The 22,783-nt window shown below is 40.8% G+C and overlaps 1 protein-coding gene across 1 annotated transcript; it reads right to left on the bottom strand.

Moving 5' to 3' along the window:
• Positions 1–1,215: 1,215 nt before the first annotated feature.
• Positions 1,216–18,263, bottom strand: nacad (NAC alpha domain containing). Its single transcript, XM_059339136.1, has 10 exons — positions 18,047–18,263; positions 14,587–14,891; positions 9,058–14,479; positions 8,317–8,565; positions 7,453–7,544; positions 4,352–4,420; positions 4,090–4,236; positions 2,945–3,079; positions 2,701–2,823; positions 1,216–1,360 (listed from the first exon to the last, which is right to left on the bottom strand). Exons 1-10 carry the CDS (start codon positions 18,129–18,131, stop codon positions 1,346–1,348), a joined length of 6,642 nt encoding a protein of 2,213 aa, XP_059195119.1. The 5' UTR covers positions 18,132–18,263; the 3' UTR covers positions 1,216–1,345.
• Positions 18,264–22,783: the final 4,520 nt, after the last annotated feature.

Raw genomic sequence — 22,783 nt, 5'->3', positions numbered from 1 at the left:
TGTGAACTAAAAACAACATCCTGTCAGAAAAATAAAACTAAATATTAAGGATATTACCTGGAGACAAGCTAAATTTATCATGAATCACAGAAACTGCATGGACATTCCAAGAGATGGCGCTATGTTGCAATTGCTTCACAATAATCACTATTGTTTTTCACATGCAATCTTATAGAATTAAATAACAAGACCGTGATTTATATATTGTAGCTGATCAAATGCTATTTAACCAATAGCATTTGATAAATGCTATATAACCAAGCTATCAGCTCAGGGCAATACCAAATTATTATATTATTATTGTACTATAAAAGCTGACCCGCCAGTATTATACAGCGCATTTACCGCTAATACTATTTTTAAATTTATTAACCTGTTGAAAAAGTTTATTTTGATATTTAAATCAGAAGGATGCAAATAGAAAAGAGGCATATGATTTTTATTTAATAAATGAATGACATTGATGTGTTTTTTATTTGAAATTTGATTTTGCATGTCTGCACTATTTAGTTATATATTGTATGTTTATAAGCGTTGCTGGTTCCATATTTAATGTTAAAGCAAAACATGTTTGGTATATATTAAAAGGTTTATTTGTTCAATGTTGGCCCGCGATTTTATTCAAGTTTTACATTTTGGCCCATTGTATATTTGAGTTTGACACCCCTGGCTTACATAGTTCTCCAGCCCTGTATTTGGTATTTTGTAATGTATATTTAGCAACATACTTCTGAACCATTTTACCTAGCATAAAAAAAAAAATACTGTTTAATTTAAACTAAATATATTTTTTAAAAATTGAACAGAAAAAAAATAAAAAATACAAACTAGACTAATATGGTATCAAAAATTCAAAAAATAGGAAAGAAAAGAAGAGGATTTGAAAATTCAAAACTATTGTAACCTTACTGTGTTTTATTGATAGCAGGGTCCAGTTCTGTGCTGAAAGTCGGCTAAGTTGACATTTGGATCACATTTCCCACCTATGAAAAGCACTTTCACATTTCACATCTAGATTTCACATTTATGATTTGATCATTTCTAACTATTTTTGAAAGATTGGCAAAAAAAAAAAAAAAAAAAAGCTGTGGAATTGGTTGGCAAATAGAGTGATTTGAAAATGGAGCAAGGAAAAATGCCTTTGAGAATTTGCAGAATGTGAAGGACTGTGTTCAATCTTCTCAGTAAAATCAATCTGACAGTGCAGTCACAGCCCACGCTGGAACAGACTTTATTTAGCAGATATTGGGGATGCAACATACAGTAGCAGCGATACAGAAGAGTCAGTGGCATTTAGGCTTTATAGGCTGGAGGAGGGGGTCAGGGGTCAAATAGTCCTCACCACTCACATGGTCAGCTCCTATATGGGAGGGAAAGACAGCAAGAAAGAAAGAAAGAAAGAAAGAGAGAGGGAAAGAAAGAGAGAAAGAAAAAAAGAAAGAAAGAAAGAGAAAGAAAGAGACAGAAAGAAAGAAAGAAAGAAAGAGAGATAGAAAGAAAGAAAGAAAGAGAAAGAAAGAAAGAAAGAAAGAAAGAAAGAAAGAAAGAAAGAAAGAAAGAAAGAAAGAAAGAAAGAGAGATAGAAAGAAAGAAAGAAAGAGAAAGAAAGAAAGAAAGAAAGAAAGAGAAAGAGAGAAAGAAAGAAAGAAGGATAGAGAGAAAGAAAGAAAGAAAGAAAGAAAGAAAGAGAAAGAAAGAAAGAAAGAAAGAGAGAAAGAAAGAAAGAGAGATAGAAAGAAAGAAAGAAAGAAAGAAAGAAAGAAAGAAAGAAAGAAAGAAAGAAAGAAAGAAAGAAAGAAATATTATCAATTTATCAATATGCTATAAATAGGGTATACAGTCATGGAAATGATATTGATCATGATAATGATTTTGGTTATTATCAAGAAAACCATGGAAAATGTCTAGATATCAGCTCTTAAATTAAACTCTTATGAGCTATTTTTGTTGTTATCATTATATTTGCCAAACAAATGTGTCTTTAGTCGTACCAGGCATTAAAATGAACAAGAAATTGTATTGTATAATTGTGAACCAAGCAATTATATGTATAACCTCACATTCAGAACCCCCATAGAGCCCCCAAATAGAATTATCCTTTGTTCTGTAACTTCATTTTCTGCCCCTGTGTCAATTCATCTGTGAGATTTACAGTCAGATCAGCCTCCTTAGATCAAAATTGTCAGTCGACTCTTTGGGGTCACTCCTACAAAGCATACATCTGAATATAAATACATCCAGGATGTGATGATCATGTTATGCAACTGCTAAATTAAGGGTACTGGAACCGTTTCAGGCATTGGACATGAGCAACACTGCTAAAACAAATATGAATCTCTGCGGTTATCAGTGTGTGATGCTCTGTTTTGCCTTTGGAAGCAATCTAAAGGCAGCTTCATCTTACTTAAAAAATCAACTGCGTCACTTAAACAACTCAGCTGCATCAGTGTGGGTTGTTGCTGCCACCTAGTGGGCATCACGCTGCACTGATGACCTACAGAATTGTAGAGGTTGCTCAGTTACTGGGGAGAAACTCTACTTGTGATTTGTCCTCTGCTCTTTCTCCTTTACTCCACTCCCCCTTCTCCACTCACTGGCTATGACTCATTATTTTGTTCACCATCTGCCCTCCCTCTACCCTCTCACTCTTCGTCCCTCACTGCCTCCTCCTCCTCCTCCTCTCCCCTCCTTCCTCCTCACCATGATAGCATTCACAATGTCATTCTTGTTGTGTTTCAGTGCGCGGACGGCCTTGGCTCGTGACACGTTGGCCTGAGCCATCACCAGCTCAATGTCCCTCTGCTCAAGACCTCCCTCGTCCACCTGGTGGGAAGAAAGAGAGTAAACACATGTTGTTATAAGTTAACAACAGAATATAAGGTTTTACAGAATGCTACAACATACTGTACTGAATGTAGGATTTCAGAAACAAGACTGAAAGTACCTCTTCTTCCTCCTCTTCACTCTCTTCCTTGATGGTGAGGCTGGGTGGGACAGGGGGGGTCAAGGGGGATGAGGTCACAGGCACCTTGAATTTCTCTGCAGCTGCTTTGTGAGCCTGCTGAGATAGGTCCTCAATCTGAGGAAAGGAAGGAAGGAAGGAAGGAAGGAAGGAAGAAAGGAAGGAAGGAAGGAAGAAAGAAAGAAAGGAAGGAAGGAAGGAAGGAAGGAAGAAAGGAAGAAAGGAAGGAAGGAAGGAAGGAAGGAAGAAAGGAAGGAAGGAAGGAAGGAAGAAAGAAAGGAAGGAAGGAAGGAAGAAAGGAAGGAAGGATGGAAGGAAGAAAGGAAGGAAGAAAGGAAGGAAGGAAGAAAGAAAGGAAGGAAGGAAGGAAGAAAGGAAGGAAGAAAGGAAGATAGGAAGGAAGGAAGGTAGAAAGAAAGGAAGAAAGAAAGGAAGGAAGGAAGAAAGAAAGAAAGAAAGGAAGGAAGGAAATAGAAAGGAAGGAAGGAAGAAAGGAAGGAAGGAAGGCAGGAAGGAAGGAAAAAAGAAAGAAAGGAACGAAGGAAGGAAGAAAGGAAGGAAGGAAGAAAGAAAGAAAGGAACGAAGGAAGGAAGGAAGAAAGGAAGGAAGGAAGGAAGGAAGAAAGGAAGGAAGGAAGGAAGAAAGAAAGAAAGAAAGAAAGAAAGAAAGAAAGAAAGAAAGAAAGAAAGAAAGAAAGAAAGAAAGAAAGAAAGGAAGAAAGAAAGAAATATTATCAAATAGGGTATACAGTCATGGAAATGATTGATCATGATGATGATTTTGGTTATTATCAAGAAAACCATGTTAAATGTCTAGATATCAGCTCTTAAATTAAACTCTTATCAGCTATTTTTGTTGCTATCATTATATTTGTCCAAACAAATGTACCTTTAGTTGTACCAGGCATTACAATAAACAAGAAATTGTAGGAAAACAATGGCTTTACTGGGGGAAACCAAGCAATTATATGTAAAACCTCACATTCAGAACCCCCATAGAGCCCCCAAATAGAATTATCCTTTGTTCTGTAACTTCATTTTCTGCCCCTGTGTCAATTCATCGTCACTCCTACAAAGCACACATCTGAATATAAATACATCCAGGATGTGATGATCATGTTATTTACCTTCGCCTCTCCAAAAACGATGTAAATGTCAGACGCGGGGCTTTTGAACACATCTGGTCTGCTGATGACAAACAAGATACTCTTGGACTTCCTGATGGTGATCCTGGTCACACCATGGACTGGCTTCAGACCCAGTTTAGACATGGCCTGCAGCAGAGAGAGAGAGAAAGAAAGACAATATAACATGAATGAAAGCTTGGTGTCGTACATACTTTCTTGATTTACTCATTTATTTCTGTACAGCCAGTAGTCTGACTCTGACCTTGCGGGCTTTCTTCTCACTGCGGCTCTGTTTTGGTCTGTTTAGCCCTTCATCTGTAAATGAGATAGACTGTAGGGGGAAAAAAAACAAATTTAATTACTTTACTGTAATATTCTATGACATTTTCACACATCAGTTTTGCTCGTGGGCATATTTGCCATATATGTCAATTTTGCTAATATCATCAAAGGTGACTCATCCAGTATTGCTGTTCTCACTGCTATCTAGCTGATGCCAGACAGTTTGTTCTTGCACACACAGGAAGTGATGCATTCTATGTTTATAGCAACAGGAGTAACAACAATCTGCTAAAAGGGGAAATACACGGTCGCCCACAGTGGCGGTGCCTTTGGCCCCTGCTGTGGCCCCTGTGTCAAATTAATAATAAAATGATAATTTTATAAAAATGAACAATGGAACAATTCTAACCTTTTTTTTTCAAACAATATCTCATTGTACACAAAAGGAACCCAGAATGTTACATTGTATCATAGTTTAACTCTCTGGAGTCTTATTGGGCTATTTTGTCCATTTTTCAATCCCTTTCATGTCCTTACGTGTCTTTGTAAGTCATTTTGTGTCTTTTTTGGTCATTTGTGTCTTTTTTTGGTAATTTTGTGTCTGTTGTTGTCTTTTTTAGTAATTTTGTGTCTTTTTTGGTCATTTGTGTCTTTTTTTGGTAATTTTGTGTCTGTTGTTGTCTTTTTTAGTTATTTTGTGTCTTTTTTTTGGTAATTATGTGTCTTTTTTGTGTCTGTTTTAGTTATTTTGTGTCTTTTTTTGTCATGTTTATGTCTTCTGTGGGGTTTTTTTGGTTATTCTGTCTTCTCATTTTGTGTCTTTTTTGGTCATTTTGTGTCTTTTTCAAGACATTCAAAGATTTTGAATGCTTAAATATCATCTTTGCCATTTTTTCATGTGCTAATGTGCCCCTCTGATTAAACACTGGCCCCTCCTTGGCCCCCACAGTAAAACTGGTCTAGAACCGCCACTGGTCGCCCACAAAGTTGGAATAAAATATTTTTACCTCTTTCCATGAAATGATTGTGACAATATGATTTATTATTGACAGATAAAGTGTGTATCTTCTGTACTGTATTAATCAATCTCCTCCAAACATATCACAATGAAAATGAAACCACAATTGACAGAAAATTGGGTAACACTTTACAATAACCATCATTTATAAATGGTAAACAGATAGTTTATTAATGTTTAATCATCATTTATAAACCATTTATAGGCCTTTTAGAATGGTAAATACATAATTTATTAATGTTTAACTAACTACATAATTTATAAATGACAAATAATTGGTATATTAATGTAAGTTTATAGTTACTTTACCATTAACAAACAATTAAATTATAATTAATAGTTTATTAATAGTTTTAGTTGCACTGATTATAACATTTTTAACACCAAATTAAGTATGTTAATGATTATGAAATTATTAATTTACCTTTAAGAAATTGGTTGAAAACATTTAACAATTAAATATGTATAGCACTTTGTAAATGGTTAATAATTGATCTATAAACCATCTATAAACACCACTTAGTTGGTTATTGTAAAGTGTTACCGAAAATTTTGTCAACAAAATTATTCCAACTTTATGGGCGACCATGTTTTAAGAAAAACAAACTTTTTGAACACTTGTGCACATATTTTTGGATGGGGTTTAAAGAGACCTCTATCCCCCTTTCCTGTCTGTCTTTGTCCTATCAAATAAAAGCAAACATGCCAAAAGAAAAAAGCATGTAAACAAGTTCTAAAGAATTTGAAAATACAAGTATGAACCTGAAAATGTGCCTAATTCGTCCCCTTTAAAGTACAAAATGTAATTAGCTTTAGCAACTATGATTAATAAAGAAAAGTTGTTTTATTTCATGGAGTGAGAATATAAAGCAAGTTTGCCTATAGCAGGGTTTCCTGGGGAGTAAAAACAGAAGCTTGAATACCATGACACCTTATTTATAGAAGGCCAAATTATGTTTTGAGTTCTCCTCATCTTTAATTATATTTTATGATGTCAGGATCTCCACAAAACAAGTTTTATAGTTTTCAGGCTGTCAGTGGGTAAGCAAACCTCCTGATAACGAAATCAAATCAGGATCTTGAAAAAGTAATATTCTCAACATCATTTAAAATGTGACCCCAGTATCAAATGTTATAAAGTACACTGAAAAGAGAACCAACTTAATTGAATTGTTTCATTTGGTAACACCTAAATGAATTAAGTTCTTTCAAATTAATTTAATAAGTTAGATAAACACAATTGATTTTAAATTAATTTGAAAGAACTTAATTCATTTAGGTGTTACCAAATGAAACAATTCAATTAAGTTGGTTCAACTATTTCTTTTTTCAGTGTATAACACGTTTTTGGTATTTGAAAATCTGTTTTACTTATGTCCTCTCTGCACTGCATACGTGCTACAAAAGGGGTTAAAAAAGATACAGTACAAGAAAAGATGGTTTCCAATAAAGCAGAATAAATACACTGTAAAAAAAAAATGTTCTTTTTACGGTAAAAAACTGGCAGCTGTGGTTGCCAGAACTTTACCGTAATAAATACAGTGCAACTTTTTGTAATATTGCGGTAAAATGATATTAGCACTGTTGATTTCCCATTTAAGATGGTCATTTTATTCCATATTCTGCTGTAAAAAATAAAAAGTTTTTCCATCAAAAGAAACGCTGTTCTGCCATATAATTGATAAGAAAATATTTTATAAATGATGCATGAATTAAAGATTTTACCATTAAATATTTAATTATATTTCTGTTAGAGATATGGTGTTTAGTACATTTAACAAAAAAGAGAGAAAAAGTATTTTAAAATATAAACGCAAAAATGATGGCTTGTATATATATTACAGTATATTTTTGCTACAAACACGGTGCCAGTGTATGTTTTACAGTGGAGTAATGTATTTTAAAAAAATTTAAAATACTGTTTTGGCTGATATATATATTTACGGTGTTTCATTGGTACTGAAACTGAATTAACCCATTTATCATTTTACAGTCTTTTACTATAATGGTTTAGCAGTTTTTCACCGTAAAATCTACAGACATTTTTTACAGTGTAGACTCACCTGGGGCTCTGATGGTCTCAGTGGCTCCGGCTCCTCCAGCTCCGGCACTGAGCCCTCACTCTCAGACTCATTACAGGAAGCCAATATGGAACCTAAAGAAACACATATACAACACATATCCATGTACATGTACAGTAAGTAAAGGGTATCATCTCCTTATTGCCATAGAAACTAATCATCACAGTAAAATAAATGAGTGCATTTCTCCATCCCATTAGTGCTAAGCTGATGAAAAGTACTCATTCATTTTTTTATTTGAGGAAAAATCATTGAATCAACATCAGCTAATTGAATTAGGCTATGAAAAATACATGTAATGTTCATACTATGCGGTATAAAATGTGTTATTGGCAGCAACAGAGCACTTTCATCCATAACTCAGTGATTTATACAATATGGAGAATTTACATCTCTTGTGCAGAGCCCCTTTAAGCTCTTCTGTCTATCATTAACTTACATTCAAACACATGTACATGTAGCACAGAATAACAGTAGTTGTGGGTTCACTATTGTAGAAACCAGAACAGAGATGTAGAGGCAAAGGGAGGAAAAGAACGAAAGGAAGGAAGGAAGGAAGAAAGGAAGGAAGAAAGAAAGAAAGAAAGAAAGAAAGAAAGAAAGAAAGAAAGAAAGAAAGAAAGAAAGGAAGGAAGAAAGAAAGAAAGAAAGAAAGAAAGAAAGAAATATTATCAATATGCTAAAAATAGGGTATACAGTCATGGAAATTATATTGATCATGATAATGAATTTGGTTATTTTCAAGAAAACCATGGGAAATGGCTAGATATCAGCCAAGAAGTGCAGTGTATTAGGTGATTACTGAGGCTGAATCTAATTTCTAGTTGAAGTTCAGAAATGACTCACAGTTGTTTTTGAAGGAAAGGTCGATCTCCTCTGCAATCTTGTGACTGTGGTTGATTGGACAGCCTGACTGTCTGTCGGATATTTGATGAGCAGAGAAAGGCAGTATTTCCCGTTGATTTGATGGACCAGACTCTCTCTGCACGGCTCCATTTCTGTTTCCTGTGAGCCCTCGGGGCTGGGATCTGTGACCATGTCGAGGCAGTCCACCATCATCATCACTGTCTGTCTCCTCCTCAGCCAAACTGGGACCTTACAGAGCGCACATTAATTGATTAAATCATCGTATTTGTATTAGGAAGCACACATTTGACCTTATTTTAACAAACATTCTGCTTCTTTTTTTATTGCTTAACCCATTGAAGCCTGGAAAGCGGATACGTTGTTTTGTAGTATTTGTATAAGCTCTCAAATACTTTTTGAATTTCATTTCTATGTGCTACAGAGGCTGAAAAATCTATTATTTAGTAGAAGCGTTGACACTTCTGTTGAATTTCCAGAAAAACTTCAGGTTTTAGGGGCTTATTTTAAAATCGCCCAGAGGTTTTACAGGCATTTTAGGCGTCAATGGGTTAAAGCCAAGAGACCAGAAGAATATTTTGGCCTTTTTTATTTGATAATAATCCCAATTTGCAAAGCAGCCTGTCACTGTTGCCAGAACTTACAATAACAGAAAGGATAAGGAACTCTCAGTTTGTATTACACTGTGCTATCAATCTAACAAGCCATCATTTTTATACGTACCTCTGCACCTGTCTTGTGTGCTCCACGTGCAACTTTGCTTGATTTGTTTGTGCGGCTGGATGTTGAGATTAGGCTGAGACTGGGGACGGGAAACAGAGTCTGAAACACATGCTGAATCTACAGCTTCAAGCGCAGGTGAAGATGACTCCTGGGTTGGCTGGGACAGGCTTAGCGGCATGGCAGTGGAGAATGAGGGCGAAGAGACACTTGTGGTGGATGTAGTCGATGCAGAAAGGACAACAGTGACCTCTTTGAGGTTGTTGTTTGGATTAAATTGTGAATCAGGGGCTTGTTGTGTTGTGGGGGAGGTAGAGCAAAGCGTAGGGGCGGTGCGGCATATGGACAATGAAGGCTGCTGCTGGGCTGAGAGGACAGGTTGGGATTCTTGCACAGGTGTGGGAAGATCGTCCTCTGGCTCTGCTGAGGCACATGGTAGAGGGGAGGAAGAGGAAACAGGAGATGGTGAGGAAGACGGAGGAGTCAGGGAGTATGATGTGGCATCATGGGTTGTTGGGTGGTGGCCAGTATCTATGTTGTTGTCATTAATATCCACTGTGATTCCTCTCTGACTATCAGATAATGGTCTATTATCAAGTACTTCCTGTTTCTGATGCAAGTTCTGGTTCGTTGCCAGCACAACATTAAGGTTTTCTGGGTTGTGCGTGGTAGATGTGCGGTATCCATGGCTAGGGTTTTTGACATCAGAACTGGGGGGTTTTTCCCCCTGCATTAGTGCACCATGTTCAGCTTTGTCTGCCCTAGACTTCCTCTGTTGAGAGTCCGACGATGAAGCTTTGTTGTTTACCTTTCGGCCTGTCTTGGTGTTAGAATTGTCTGCAACCCCCTTTGACCACCCATCTGCTGTTGTATTTAATGGGACAGCAGGTTTCTTTGGCTCATCAACAGATTCAGGGCTAGAGTCAGCATGGCTGCCTGTCTGGGATGCCCTGTGTTTGTTCTGCTTCCCTCTCCTCCCTTTCTTAGCAGCAATCGGTTTATCTGTGCAAAGTTCCCCTTTCGGCATGTGACACGCAAAGTGCTCTGCGCCAATATGTGCAGGAGAGGTTTTTCTTTCCTTTTTGTCCTCATCTTTCTCTTCACCTCTCTTCTTTGCTTTCCCTTTAATATCTACTCCTTCATCTTCTTCCCCTGAGTTACAAACGACACGCTGCTGTCCTGTAAAGGCATCTTTAGTCTTTGGTTCATCAACATGTCTGTCAGTCACAGGACTGACAACACCTTTTCTTTGGCCTTCAGTCTGCGGCTCCACCATCTCTGGCTCTAAATGAGAAGCAGCGTTTTCCATCTTGTCTTGACAAGCCCTACTTGTTCTACATTTAGGAGTAAAGGAACCAAAGGACCCGTGCAGCAAAGAAAATGCTGTGTTACTCTCTGGAGTGATTGTCTGACACTCTGGACTAGTATGATGTCTTGACTTGGCTTTATCTGGTGAACTGACATGCTGGGTTGTTCCAGCTTTGTCCACACTACAGACATCTTTCTCTGAGGATGATGCCTGTGTTGTTTCTGACGCCTGGTTTACCGAGCTGTCTTCTTGTTTCCCTTTATCGGGAAATGTGTCAGAAACTTGAGGTGCTATCTCCTCAAGTGGAATATTAGACACAGACTCTCTAACACTAAGACTCACACTCTGGGGTCTCACTTCCTCTGATAGAGCATTCAGACTTCCACACATGGCCACTTCCAATGAGTTAAAGGCAGAGTCATTGTTATTGTTAGAATTCTTCCAAGTGTCTTGTATTAGTGTTTCTGTGTTATCTCCCTCATTGTCTGGATTTAGATTACTGACATCATCCTCTGGGAATCTGGAGCTTCCATCCTCTCCTCCTCCTGCTTCTGAGATCTCCTCAATGGACCTCCAACAAGCCAAGTTGGACTCAGAAGCTCCCTCTCCCACCAGTTCTTCATCCGCCATCCCGTCCCTCTTTCCACACAGACTGTTGTTGTCTTCCTCATCCAGAACAGAGCCCAGAACATTGTCGTAGTTCTCACACACTTCACTGCTCATGTTAGGAACCATGGCTGTCTCTGTGCTCTGCCCTTCTGTGTCACACATGAGCAGACCCTCTGCCTCTAACTCGTACCTCTTCCCCAGAGACAAGGAGAGGGATTCGCCCGCTCCCCAGACACCAAAGTCAGCCCCTGATCCTAATCCTAGACCAAACCCCAGCCCCATTCTGTCATCACACCACGCCCCAGCTCCAGGACGTATCTCCCTGCTCCCTCCCCTGCTGTCTGTTTCTGAGTTTTCTCGTTTGGGTGAGATGGCAAGGGGGGAGTGTGGGGATCCAACAGCTCCCAGGACGCCCTCATCGGTGGTCAGGGTGTTTTCTCTCAGATTCTCTTGGGTTGAGTCACTAGGGCAGTGGTCAGGGGTCAGAGCCAGATTGTCAGCAAGTTCTGAGATGACCTCTGGGGAGGCAGAGACAGGGATATTACTGGGGTTGGGACTAGGGTCTTTGGGGCAGGAGAGAAGAAGAACACCTTTATTCAAGTCATTGGTGGCAGAATCAATGCTTCTACTCTCAGCTGAGGCATTCCCGTTCCTCTTGTCAAGCTCAATGTCAGACTCCCTGCAAATACTGGTCCTACATATGGCCTCTGCCCCTCCTGGCGCATCAGATTTATTATAGAAAGACTTGGATAATACACGTCTACTTGCTCCTACAGTCTTGTGGCTTTCTGGCTGATAATGACGAGGCTTGATGAGCAATTTGAAAGAGTCTCTTTCTGGTTCTTCTGTGGTTTCCTCCCCTGAATAATCATTGCTCTCCTGTAAATCATCATCATTGGTCTGGGGATTGTCTTCAGCCAGTTCTTCTCGAAGAACTGAACTGTTAAGGTCTGTTATCTCCTGTGCAGGAGGATCAGGAGGAGGAGAGGAGTGGAACTCAGCAGCAGGGTCGGGCGGAGCACTAATGACAACAGGAGTGGTGGAGGGGTTCAAATGAGGGCTGTCTTTAGGCTGCTCAAGAGGGTTGGAAGAAGCAGAGATATCCATCATCTCACTCTCACTCCCACTCTCATCCAGGTTGCTGGAGGACTCTGGTTGACAAGGAGTTGCTTCCGAAGAACCAGATGGTTTCTGATGATCCACTGGTTTGTCTGTGCTCACTTGCATGTGCAAAGGTTTTGTCTCACTGGTTCCAGTGGTAGATTTCAGTTCAATGTCTGACTGGTGTTCAGGGGGCGTAGGTTCATCCAGATTTTTGGGCCCTACATCAATGTCTTGTTGGTGGACAGCAATGGCTTCAGAAAGACAGGTGGTTTCTGTTTCATCCACACGTTTTTCTGTGCTTGTTTGTGTGTGCAAAGGTTCGGTTTCACCTGTTCCAATGGTAGCCCCCTGTTCAGGTTCTGTTTGGACTTCAAGAGCATCAAATGGTGTGGGTTCTAGTGATTGTGCATGCCTCTCAGTGCTGTACAGACGTTCATCTTCCTCCCCATTATAGGAGGCAGAATCTAATGAATCATCTGTATCGTCTTGGAAACAGAAGGATTCGTCCAACCCCTCGTTGATAGATGTCTCTGAAAGTGAATGAAGGAAGGATGCTGAGCTGTCCTCCTCTGTAGGATCTTGCACTGCTTTACGATGACACCCCTCATCATCCTCTTCTTGCTCTTCTTCTTCCCCCTCTTCTACCACTTTCACCTCTACCTTAGCTTCCTCACCTGCCTGTTCTTGGTCACCATTTTCATCTTCTTGGTTATTTTCATCACCATCGGCAGCACCAATTGCACCATTAGCATTGCCGTCACCATCATCGTCGTAATCATATTCATCATCATCGTCGTCCTCCTCATCATCGTCATCTTCGACATCTGCCTCCTCCTCTCCAGCTGCATAAGCATTAACATTCTTTTCTTCATTTCTGTCATTATCCTCTCCTATATCATTCTCATCCTCTGTGGGGAAGAGGGTGATTTCCATTGAATCAGCCTTAAAGATGAGGCTGGTGTGGAGGGGAAAGGAGATGAGGGAGGCAGGGATCATCCTTTCCTCCTCAGGTATATCATCAGCACAGGCTGCCTGGGAGAACAAGAAAGAACTGGGGCCGAGCCTACCAAAGGCTCCTGGACAGAAGGCATCCAGGGGGCTGACAGGTGAGTCAGGGCTAAGGCTAGATGAGGCCATGGTCATGCTCTCTGTGTCGGGAGTCAAAGCAGTTGAGGGTAGTTCTGGGTGGTCATCCATCTGTGCATAAAGTTCCTCTGATACACATGCCTCCAGTTGCAGTTTCAGGCCTGTCTGCATGGGTCTAGAGTACTGTGCTCTCCCTGCACCAGCCTCTTCCAGTGGGCAGAGTGAGCTTTCAGACTCTCCACCATCCTCCTGGGAATCACTGCTATGGCTGCTACTGCTCCTTTGGGGGGATGTATCTTCAGTTACCCAGCAAGGACGACAACTTTCTCTGGAAATCTTGATCTCTTCCCCTTTTAGGACCTCATCCTCTTCAAGGATCACTGTCCCTGTTAGACCCATCCGTGAATTTGTGATAAAATCATCAGGACGGTACAGGCAGAAGTCTCCTGGCCTTTCCTCCTCCCGTTCTGGACCTGCTCGTCCCTTTTCCTCCGCAACTTCATCTCCAATCTCTGATAAGGAGCCCACAAAGCAAGCAGGGGCCTCCTGCGCTTCTTCAGTGAGGAGCAGGTTGGGAGACGTTGAAGGGGAGGTTGAAGATGTGTAAGAGGAGGTCCAGCTGCCTCCTTCCGCTGTGATATAAGAGCCAGAAGGAGAGGTGAGAGGGGAACAGAGGTCCTCGCTGTCTGAGGGAGAGCCAGGGGAGAGTGGGCAGGCTGGAGAGCCTGGATATGAGTGATGTTTAAGGTGCGAAGAACGGGAAGCCATCTTGATAGGGGTGGAAGGGGCGGTATAGTACAAGTCAGGGTCAAGAGATGAGGGTACACCCACTCTCAGAGGGTCAACAGCATAGGCTGGTTCAGAGAAGGACAAAGCCACTGGACAGCCCAGCTCAGAAAAAGAAAGGGAAGGCACTTCATCTGGTGAAAGGGTTTGAACCTCTTCCTGGTTGTCTTTCATAGTGTCACCTGTTGTGACTGGCTCTGGGGAGGAGGGGAATTGGGGGTTTTGAAGAGGGGAAGGGAGCGTATTTGGAGGCGGCACAGGGTGTTTTTGCTGATCCTGCTGTTTCTGTGGGCTTTGGGCTTGGTTTTCCTCTTTGCTGGTTTCCAGCTGGGTCTCTTTTGCTTGTGACTGGGGACCTGAAAAGGTCGGAACTGCTGGCAAAGGGATAGCCTGACCACTTATTGGCTCGACCAGGGGTTTCCTTTTCCGTAGCTCCGTTGTTTTGAGCAGCGTCTCTTGACCCATCACCACCCGTGTGTCCATGGTCTGTGGCTCTTGATAGTCACTCTCCACCTCAGAACCAGTCAGGACCTGAGAATCACACATTATACATACATAATGACGTTCATATTAGTATAACTATAAAAAATATATATGCTGTGAAATTTTAAACATGCTTATACACACAGAACACACACCTTGATTCTCTCCATCTTAACAGGGACGTGGCGGCCGCATGGTCCATGACCACCTAACTTTCCAGACAGTCTGGGGGTGTTGATGCGATGGTCAGAGCCTTCAGGTTGAGGTCTTGGATTACCAGAGGAGCTAGGAGTTGCATGAAATAGCCGTGGTCCAAATGGAGAGGTGCATGCTGGGAGTAGCTTCTGAGGTGTACTGGGAGAAGGACTGGAACCACTGTCACTAGGGGAGGAGCCACTGTCACTAGGGGAGGAGCCACTGTCACTAGGGGTGGAGTCAGTAGACGGGTGTCTGGTCATGTCTGAAAAACAGAAAAGCAATACAAAACAGTTTAAATAAAGGAAAGGTACATTAAAATCTTAAATGAAACCAGATTTGGATACATTTTAACTGTAGTAATTAACAGTGAGACCAATTGAGCTGACTGAATTATCTCAGTACCATGATACTAGACATGATGTGGAAGGATACGCCTACTTTATTGTACAATAATAGGCTATTTTCTGTGTTTTTGAAAAGTTTGAAAGTGACTAATATTCCTGGCTGTAGAGTTCTGCCATAAGGCTGGACTCACAGATAGTGGAAAACAATGCTACACTACAGTATTTTACTTTATCTCTCCAAGTTTCTCGTTCTCTTTCTGTATCAACATGCACACTTGCACAATTAGCTAGAGGCAAAAAGAGCTGTCATTGAATTGTGGCGTTCTCTGTCCTCTTGTCTCTCTAGAGCATGCTATCATCTTCATAGCTGTCATCAGGAATGGAGAGATCACTGAGATGAAATGACAGGATGAATCGAAGAAATGGGGTCAGGGGTGAGTGGAGGGAGTGTTGTGCATGAGCAAGAAAGGGAAACCAAATGCAGGGAGAAGTGGAAAAAAGGACTGTATTCTTCACTTGTTCCGGTTCCGCTCCTCATCTTTAAGCATTTTGTGATGTCGGATTGATTACGATAACACAAAAGTATACATTCACTGAAATATAATGAAATGTATGTCTCTTTCTCTATAGCACACATGGTGGAGACCGAACCTTCATTTGCTCTCTTAACTGGGCCATTGCCACGGTGACCTCAATCCACATGCTGATTGGCCATTAAAACACACAAGTGGCACAGCTCGGTGCCAGCCACAAACCCACACACACATACACAAACACCCTTTCTCTGCCAGGAACCTCGATATCACTTACTAATTCACTCTCTGTTCTCCCCTCCTTTGTCTCCTTCCCTCAAAATTCCCTTTCATATCCAATCCTCTCTGCAGCATATTTATATATAAAGCTGCCTCTCCTTGTTTCACTTTTAGTTGTGACTCTTTGCTCCATTCTCTCGCCTCCATGTTCTTTTTTTCTCTGCACATAGCATATCTCCTCCCTCGCTGCTCTCCTGCCCTGCCTGTGGTGGTGGCAGATGCACTCATCAGCACTTAGCTGGCCTGCCTGCCCCAATAATAAACCCTAGATGTGTTTGTGTGTGCTGCTGAGTCATGCATCAGAGACTGAAACCTGCCACTAATCAGAAAGATGCACAGTTAAGCATGCACAGAAGCCAACAATCCTCTATGGGTTGGTATAGAACATGTAATGTGATTGCATGGCTAATAAAAATGCACCTAGGTTCCTGACGATATACCCAGGCAACGAAAGCATTTAATCCATATCGGACTTGTAGAAAAACATGCTAGCAACAATTTGAAGACTATCTTTCTCCTTGCTAGGCAATGGAGTCATGTGTAAGAACTGTTGGATCTATTGTTTTTCTAGGCTGCTAAATGAGCCAGTGACATGAATTATTTCTGCTAGCATAACTGTCTCTGTCTCTTAGCTGCAGACTCACTGCTGCAAATCAAGTCTGTGGATATCTACTTCTCTTCTCCTCCCTGGCCCAGCTTGAGAGTCCCCTCTGGGGGGACGCAGTGAAATCGAGTACCCGGCTTGCTGTACGAGGAGCAGGCCGCAGCAAGCTGGAGCTGCGTCACAGAGGCTGCAGCGCTGGCCTGTGAGCCCCAAGGGGAGCCTCTATTTCATTCACTGCTCAGACTGAGCCTTGAAGATAAGACACCCCAATAGCCTCATAGGCTTCTTTGTCTTTCTACATAGGACCCCCCCCCCCCTTTAATAAATCCTCTCCTTTTTCATCAAGTAGCTATGAGCCAGAATACAAGGTGTAACTAGAGCATCTGACTGTTCTCTCTCCTCCCTCCCTTCCCAAAGATTCAGGCCAAGAAAGCTTAAAATAATTCCCAGCCTAAGAACAGATCAGGGCAATGATGAAGTTAAAGCAGGAATATTTCCAAAATAGCAAACCACTGTACATTACTTCCGGCAGAGTGGAGGCAGAGAGTTTCCGTAATAACCATTAAGGTTCTCAATCATAGCTGTCAGATGTTTACAACAGTAGGCCTATACACTGAACTCATGAAAGCTATATAGTGAGCACTAACTGTAAGAGACACAGTAGTCATAAGACTCTCACAATGACGACATTCTCACTCTTATAATTGTTGCCTGGCTGTTATTAAGGGGACATTAATAAAATCTTGACCCTCCCAATCTCTCATCTGCACCCACACAACAATATCTGCTGTTATCTCTTTCTTCCTATTTTCATTTTTCGTTAAATACTTATTTCATGATTATTTCACAACGTCGAATCCACAGCAGCAACATTAGCAACATTCTGGCAAAAGCTCTTGTGCTTGTGTGTTTGTGTGTGCCTACAGAGTGCTGCCATGCTGCTGTGTCATGTTCCTGCTGAGGATGGGGGAAGGGAGGAGCCACTCCATGCTGCCCTTACAGCTTGCAAAACTGCTAGGGAGATGTGGATGCAGATGGGGTGGCGCCGGGGCTAAAGATGGGGCAGGAGGCCCGGGTTAGAGTGGGGGGAGAAAGGGCTGGGGTTCTGATAAGGATGGGGGCTTGAGGTCTGAAGAGAGGGTAGTTACACAAAGGTTTTAAAAAGCATTTAGATGAGAGATTGTTTGCTAATAGGGATTACGAACAAGGAGTGCATATAAGTGGGCTGGGAGTTGACAGGTCTGGGGTGGAGGCCTTAGGGAGGCTGCTAATAGCTGGGAGATGAAGGGGGAGACAACATGCGGTTTAGTGAGGAGGCTAACATGCATCTGAATCACAACTTACTGCAAATCAATAGACAGAAATGAGCCCACATGTATATCACATGGCTGCTTCAAGCAGATACTGTTTACCTCCATGTCTAACACTCTCACTAGCCTGGTAGTCTCTATATATCTGCCTATCTGCCATGCTTTCTATCCTAACTCTTCACTCCTTAACCCAACATGTTTTACATTATCTACATGCTCTACACCATCCTCATCCTCAGTGATGTCCTTCTCTCTCTCTCTCTCTCTCTCTCTTCGATAACATTTTCCAACATCTCTTTATAATTATGTAATTCTCCCATCTCCATCCCCAGCCCCAGTTGTCCTACCTGGTCCAGGGAGCCCCGTCTCCTCAGCTCCCTGCTCTGGATGTTTGTCGGTGGGGACAGATCTGTGAGAGCTCTCCCCCGGCATGCTTCTCGCTGGCTCTCTTTGGCTCTGACGCAACAATAAACCATACAGCCGGAACCGACAAGGTGAACAGAGAGAGGGAGTGAGAGAGTGAGAGTGTAGAGGGAGAATGAAGAAGAAGAAGAAGAAGAAGAAGAAGAAGGGGAGGGAGGGGGAAATCTGAATGCTCAGCGACCCAACACTCAGATCTTCCCTGCAGCACGTGTCTGTCTATGTGTGTGTGTGTGTGTGTGTGTTTGTGTATCAGGCAGAATGAGACGGACAGAGAGGAAGAGTGAGAGATGGGAGTATACACGGGTCTCTCTCTCTGTGGTGCAGCACAGTGATGCTGCTGCTGTGGGGGTGTGTTTTAGAGCCTCATGATCCAGTTCATCTGAATATGTGTGTGTGTGTGTGTGTGTGTGTGTGTGTGTGTGTGTGTGTGTAGATTGTCAGAGGGAGCTGCAGTATCCTCTCTTAATGCCCAATTGCTGCTTCCCTCCCTCCCATCCTTCCTTCCTGTATTCCTCTCTCTTCTCTGCCCCTCCTTCTCTCTCAGCCAAGCTATGACTGGATCTTTGGGGATGATGTCAGCAGATTTCCACTGCTCTCTCAGTGCTGCCCTCAACCTTGAAGGAAAGGACCAGTACTGCAAAAACAAGCGGATTGAAGAAATCGAGCAAATGAGGGGAATTCAAGGAAAACAAAACAGGAAAGAGAAACAGAAAAGGCACACAATTAAGAGGGCTGAAATGAAAACCTAAAAGTATGCAGGTAATTATACCATCTGCCTCCTGCTCTGATTGCATCCTCAAGGAATCACCAAGGAGACATTTCCCCAGAGGGCAAGCTATAGCATCTGTTTCTGCTCTGCATCTTCTCCACCTCTCCTGCACGTTTGCTTGTTCTCCTGTTTAACAGATAAAAAGTGAGGAGAAAATAAATAGAAAGAGAGAGAGAGGGGGCGACAACACTGAGCCAAATGATCAGCAATGGTAGTTTCCATGGCAACCTAAAACTTCACATTATAGGATTGCCAGCTCAGCAAAAGTGCTGCTTTATTGGATAATGTGTAATAGACTCTGTGCAACCCGGTTGACCTTAACATACAGCCACTGATAGACTAACAGCTATTAAAAAAAATTAAAAAAAGAAGAAGAAGAAGAAAAAGGGTTTTAAGAGTTCTTAACTTGTTTTATTTACTTGACTGTAGGTGGAATCTAACTCAGTACATTTATTCAAGTACTGTACTTAAGTACAATATTGAGGTATTTGTGCTCTACTTGAGTATTTCCACATATGTAATATTGTACTTTTTACTCCAAAACATTTAGCTGCCAGTTTAAGTTACAAGTTGCTTTTCAGGTCAAGATTTAACATGAAAAAACAAACAAAAAAAAAACAGTAAAATGCTGCTTACATAAATGCATCAAACATAATAATATATATAACAATCTGAATGGGGCCATTCTGCATTAGGAGTAATTTGTACTTTCATACATTAATTACATTTTGATGCTGATACTTTTGTACTTTTACAGAAGTAAGTTTTAAATACAGGACATTTAAAGTTAGTGGAGTATTTCTTCAGTGTGGTATTTGTACTTTTAATTTAGTAAAGGATCTGAATATTTCTTCCACCACTGGTTTCCAGTGCACGGCATCACTTTATAGGTAAAAGTCAGAGGCAGGCATATATTATGTACTATGTACTATAATTTATTCCATTTAAATTAGTTTTTATTTCATTTTTCATTTCTTTATTAAAATGGAGAGTTGCCGGATGGTGATTGGGAAACAATATGCACTGGATGTCATAAGGGTATAAATAGTAACATGTGGAAAGAGTTTGACTGGAAAATTAAGACAAGATTCTTTAAGACACCTTTGGTGGTTTCCAAATTTATAGATGAGCCAGCTGCATTATACTGCTGGAGAGAATACGGGATGGTTGGCGACCACTCACACATATTTTGGGATTACCCAAAGCTGCTTCCTTTTTGGAAGGGGGTAAAGACCGAGATCGATACAGTATTGGGGATTGATTTAATGTTTAGCCCAAGTCAGTTTCTCTTTGACCTAACTCCTGACGACACTTACACCAAGGACCAAAAGTACCTGTTACACATACTTTTGATGACTGCTAGAAAAATGGTGACAATAAAATGGAGGAATCCACGGCCACCTACAGTGGCCCAGTGGAAACAGAAGTTGAGGGAGGTTTATGGAATGGAGGCTTTAACTGCTCAGTTACAATTACGGTCAGGTATCTTTAAGAGGACGTGGCTACCTATTGCAAGATATTTCTCTATCTGAAGGGATCTCACAATGTGCTGTACTGTCCATTATTCTTTCATTTATTTATTTAATTATACTGTATTCATTATTATTCAGCTTGCTGTAACCCAGTATGTCTTCTGTCTTTGTTTAGTTTTTTCACACTGCCATATGTACTCTGTGCTGTTGTCAAGGAATGTTTTGTACCATGTTCTTTCTTGTTGAATAAAAATCTTCTCATATCAGCGTTGCCTGAACACAATGGCTGCACCTGCACACTGCTCACACAACAGACAGGAGATACAACAACCAAGGAGTTCAATACTGGAAGTGCTAACTGTGCTCTTTGTCATCAGTCCATCAATCAATCCAATAAATGTCAGGGAGGATGAGGTAGGCTCCATAGCTCCAAAGCAGCTTTTAGTGTATGCCCCAAGAAAGTGGAACGCCCTGCCTGACACAGTCAAACATGCCACATCAGTAGCCATTTATAAAAAAAAATTAAAAACCTATCTTTTTTCAACAGCATTCGGTTGTGTGAGTGGGTGCACATGTGTGAGTAAGTAAGTGTGTATGTGGTGAATATGGAATAGCTTGTCTACCTGCACTCTTCAATTCATTTGTAATTGCTTTTTTCTAATTGTTTGTATTTGCTTGTTTTCTGTTGTTTTTGTTTTGTTTTTTAACTGTAATTATGTATATCCATTGTGAAGCACATTGAGTCTGCCTTGTGCATGAAATGTGCTCTATAAATAAAGTTGAATTGAATTGAATTGAATTGAATTGAATTGAATTGAATCACATGATGGTTTAGCAATTAATTTGTGTTTTTTGTTTATTTGTTTACAGTTATCTCATCTGCTACTCTTAGTCGGCTTAGCATTTTTCTTTGGCTCCCTCTGAGTTCAACTCATTTTCTCTCCTCTGCTCTGGCTTGCACTCGCCAGTCTTCTTCCCTCTGCCATTTAACAGCCTCTGCTGTCAGAGCGCTGCTGCTAGTCTTTGATGTTGTGTAAGCAGTTTCAGGGGTCAGCAAAGTGTTTATCTAGGAGTCCTACCCCGGCTGTTGCTTCAGAATAATGCTGTTGCTCTTTAACAAACACGCACATTAATGCACAAACCTAAATTCACTGTGAAATTTAAAAGACATTGTTCAAATTTAACAGAAAACTCAAAGAAATATAACATGTAAACAATTATCCACGACCTAGATGTGGGACCCATAGTATTATTGGTCATGTTAATGAACAGTTAAAAGAGTACACCCCCCATTATAATGTTAATGTACTATTCTATTCTCTGAATTTAATTCATTTGTTCCTGATTTTATTTTTGTCATATTTAATTTAATTAACTCATGCACTATGTCCTTTCACATTAGAAGCTAGTTTTGATCAGGTAAAGTTAGGGTGTCTATAAATGAAGTTTATACAGGCACTGTGGGCAGCACAGGGGTCCAGGAGAAGAGTCAAGAAGACTGTGCATGTGAGATGAAAATGTAAACAGTTAAGCAGCATCATGCTAATGTGCTTGTGTATACATGCAGAGGAAACCGAACCGAAGTAAACTTTATTTTTTAACTTATGCATGCCTGGAAATCCCTTTTTGTGTCCAAGTGTGCAACATAGACTTGCTATATTTAGTGGTTTTAACCAACTTTGAGCTAATATACAGTAAAAATAATAAATCACCTAAGCACTGGGTGAAAGAAATAATAAATCAGCTGTTTTTTGTTAGCATAAGAAGTGAGAAGACTCCTCATCAGCCCTGCTCTGTGCTGATCCAATAAATGATGCTAATAATACTGAGTCACTCTTACACGTCAGTATGCCAGAGAGGTGTGCCACTAGCTTTTACATGTGAAATGACACACGTTCTATCTGAATATCACACCAAATACACTTGACTGTAACAGGCTGTTGACAGTACGCGTCTGAAGAAAATGCGCACATCACACACATGCCCCAACATCCTGAGTCTGACACCTACAAGGCCAAGGGTCAATCTTCGAAATTCCCCAAAATAACTTTTTTTTTTCATGCACTGGTCAATTTTGGACATGGCTCCTTACAGACTAGTGAAAAGAATGATCCAAAATATGCATTTAGGTGTTTATTTGACTACACTTTGTGTCTGTACACTGCAAAAAAAGAAAAGTTGGGTGAACTCAACATTTCAAGGCAACAAACTTCGATAAAATTTTAAGTTGGACAATTAAACTAAATATTTTAAGTTTTGTTTTTGAGTCTGCTCAACTCTGTAGTTGTACTAACTTATCATTTTAAATTTGTCAGCTAATGTTGCAACCACAATTTTGAGTTAGCTTTGATATGCTAATGGCTACTCTTGTAGCTGTAACAAGCAGCGGCACTAGCATCAGTTAGCCGCTAGCATCAGTT

This window comes from Centropristis striata, chromosome 8 (genome assembly GCF_030273125.1).
Source record: "Centropristis striata isolate RG_2023a ecotype Rhode Island chromosome 8, C.striata_1.0, whole genome shotgun sequence".
NCBI lineage: Eukaryota > Metazoa > Chordata > Actinopteri > Perciformes > Serranidae > Centropristis > Centropristis striata.
The sequence above is the reverse complement of the archived record's forward strand: the minus strand, read 5'-3'. Positions and strand labels throughout refer to the sequence as shown.

Bases quoted from the DNA above. Each gene is read 5' to 3' on its own strand.
- nacad (XM_059339136.1), bottom strand. From the start codon at position 18,131: ATGCCGGGGGAGAGCTCTCACAGATCTGTCCCCACCGACAAACATCCA. The intron at 14,480-14,586 runs GTGTGTGTTCTG...TGTGATTCTCAG, and splicing joins TTAAGATGGAGAGAATCAAG to GTCCTGACTGGTTCTGAGGT. The intron at 8,566-9,057 runs GTACGTATAAAA...GCGCTCTGTAAG, and splicing joins CACACAAGACAGGTGCAGAG to GTCCCAGTTTGGCTGAGGAG.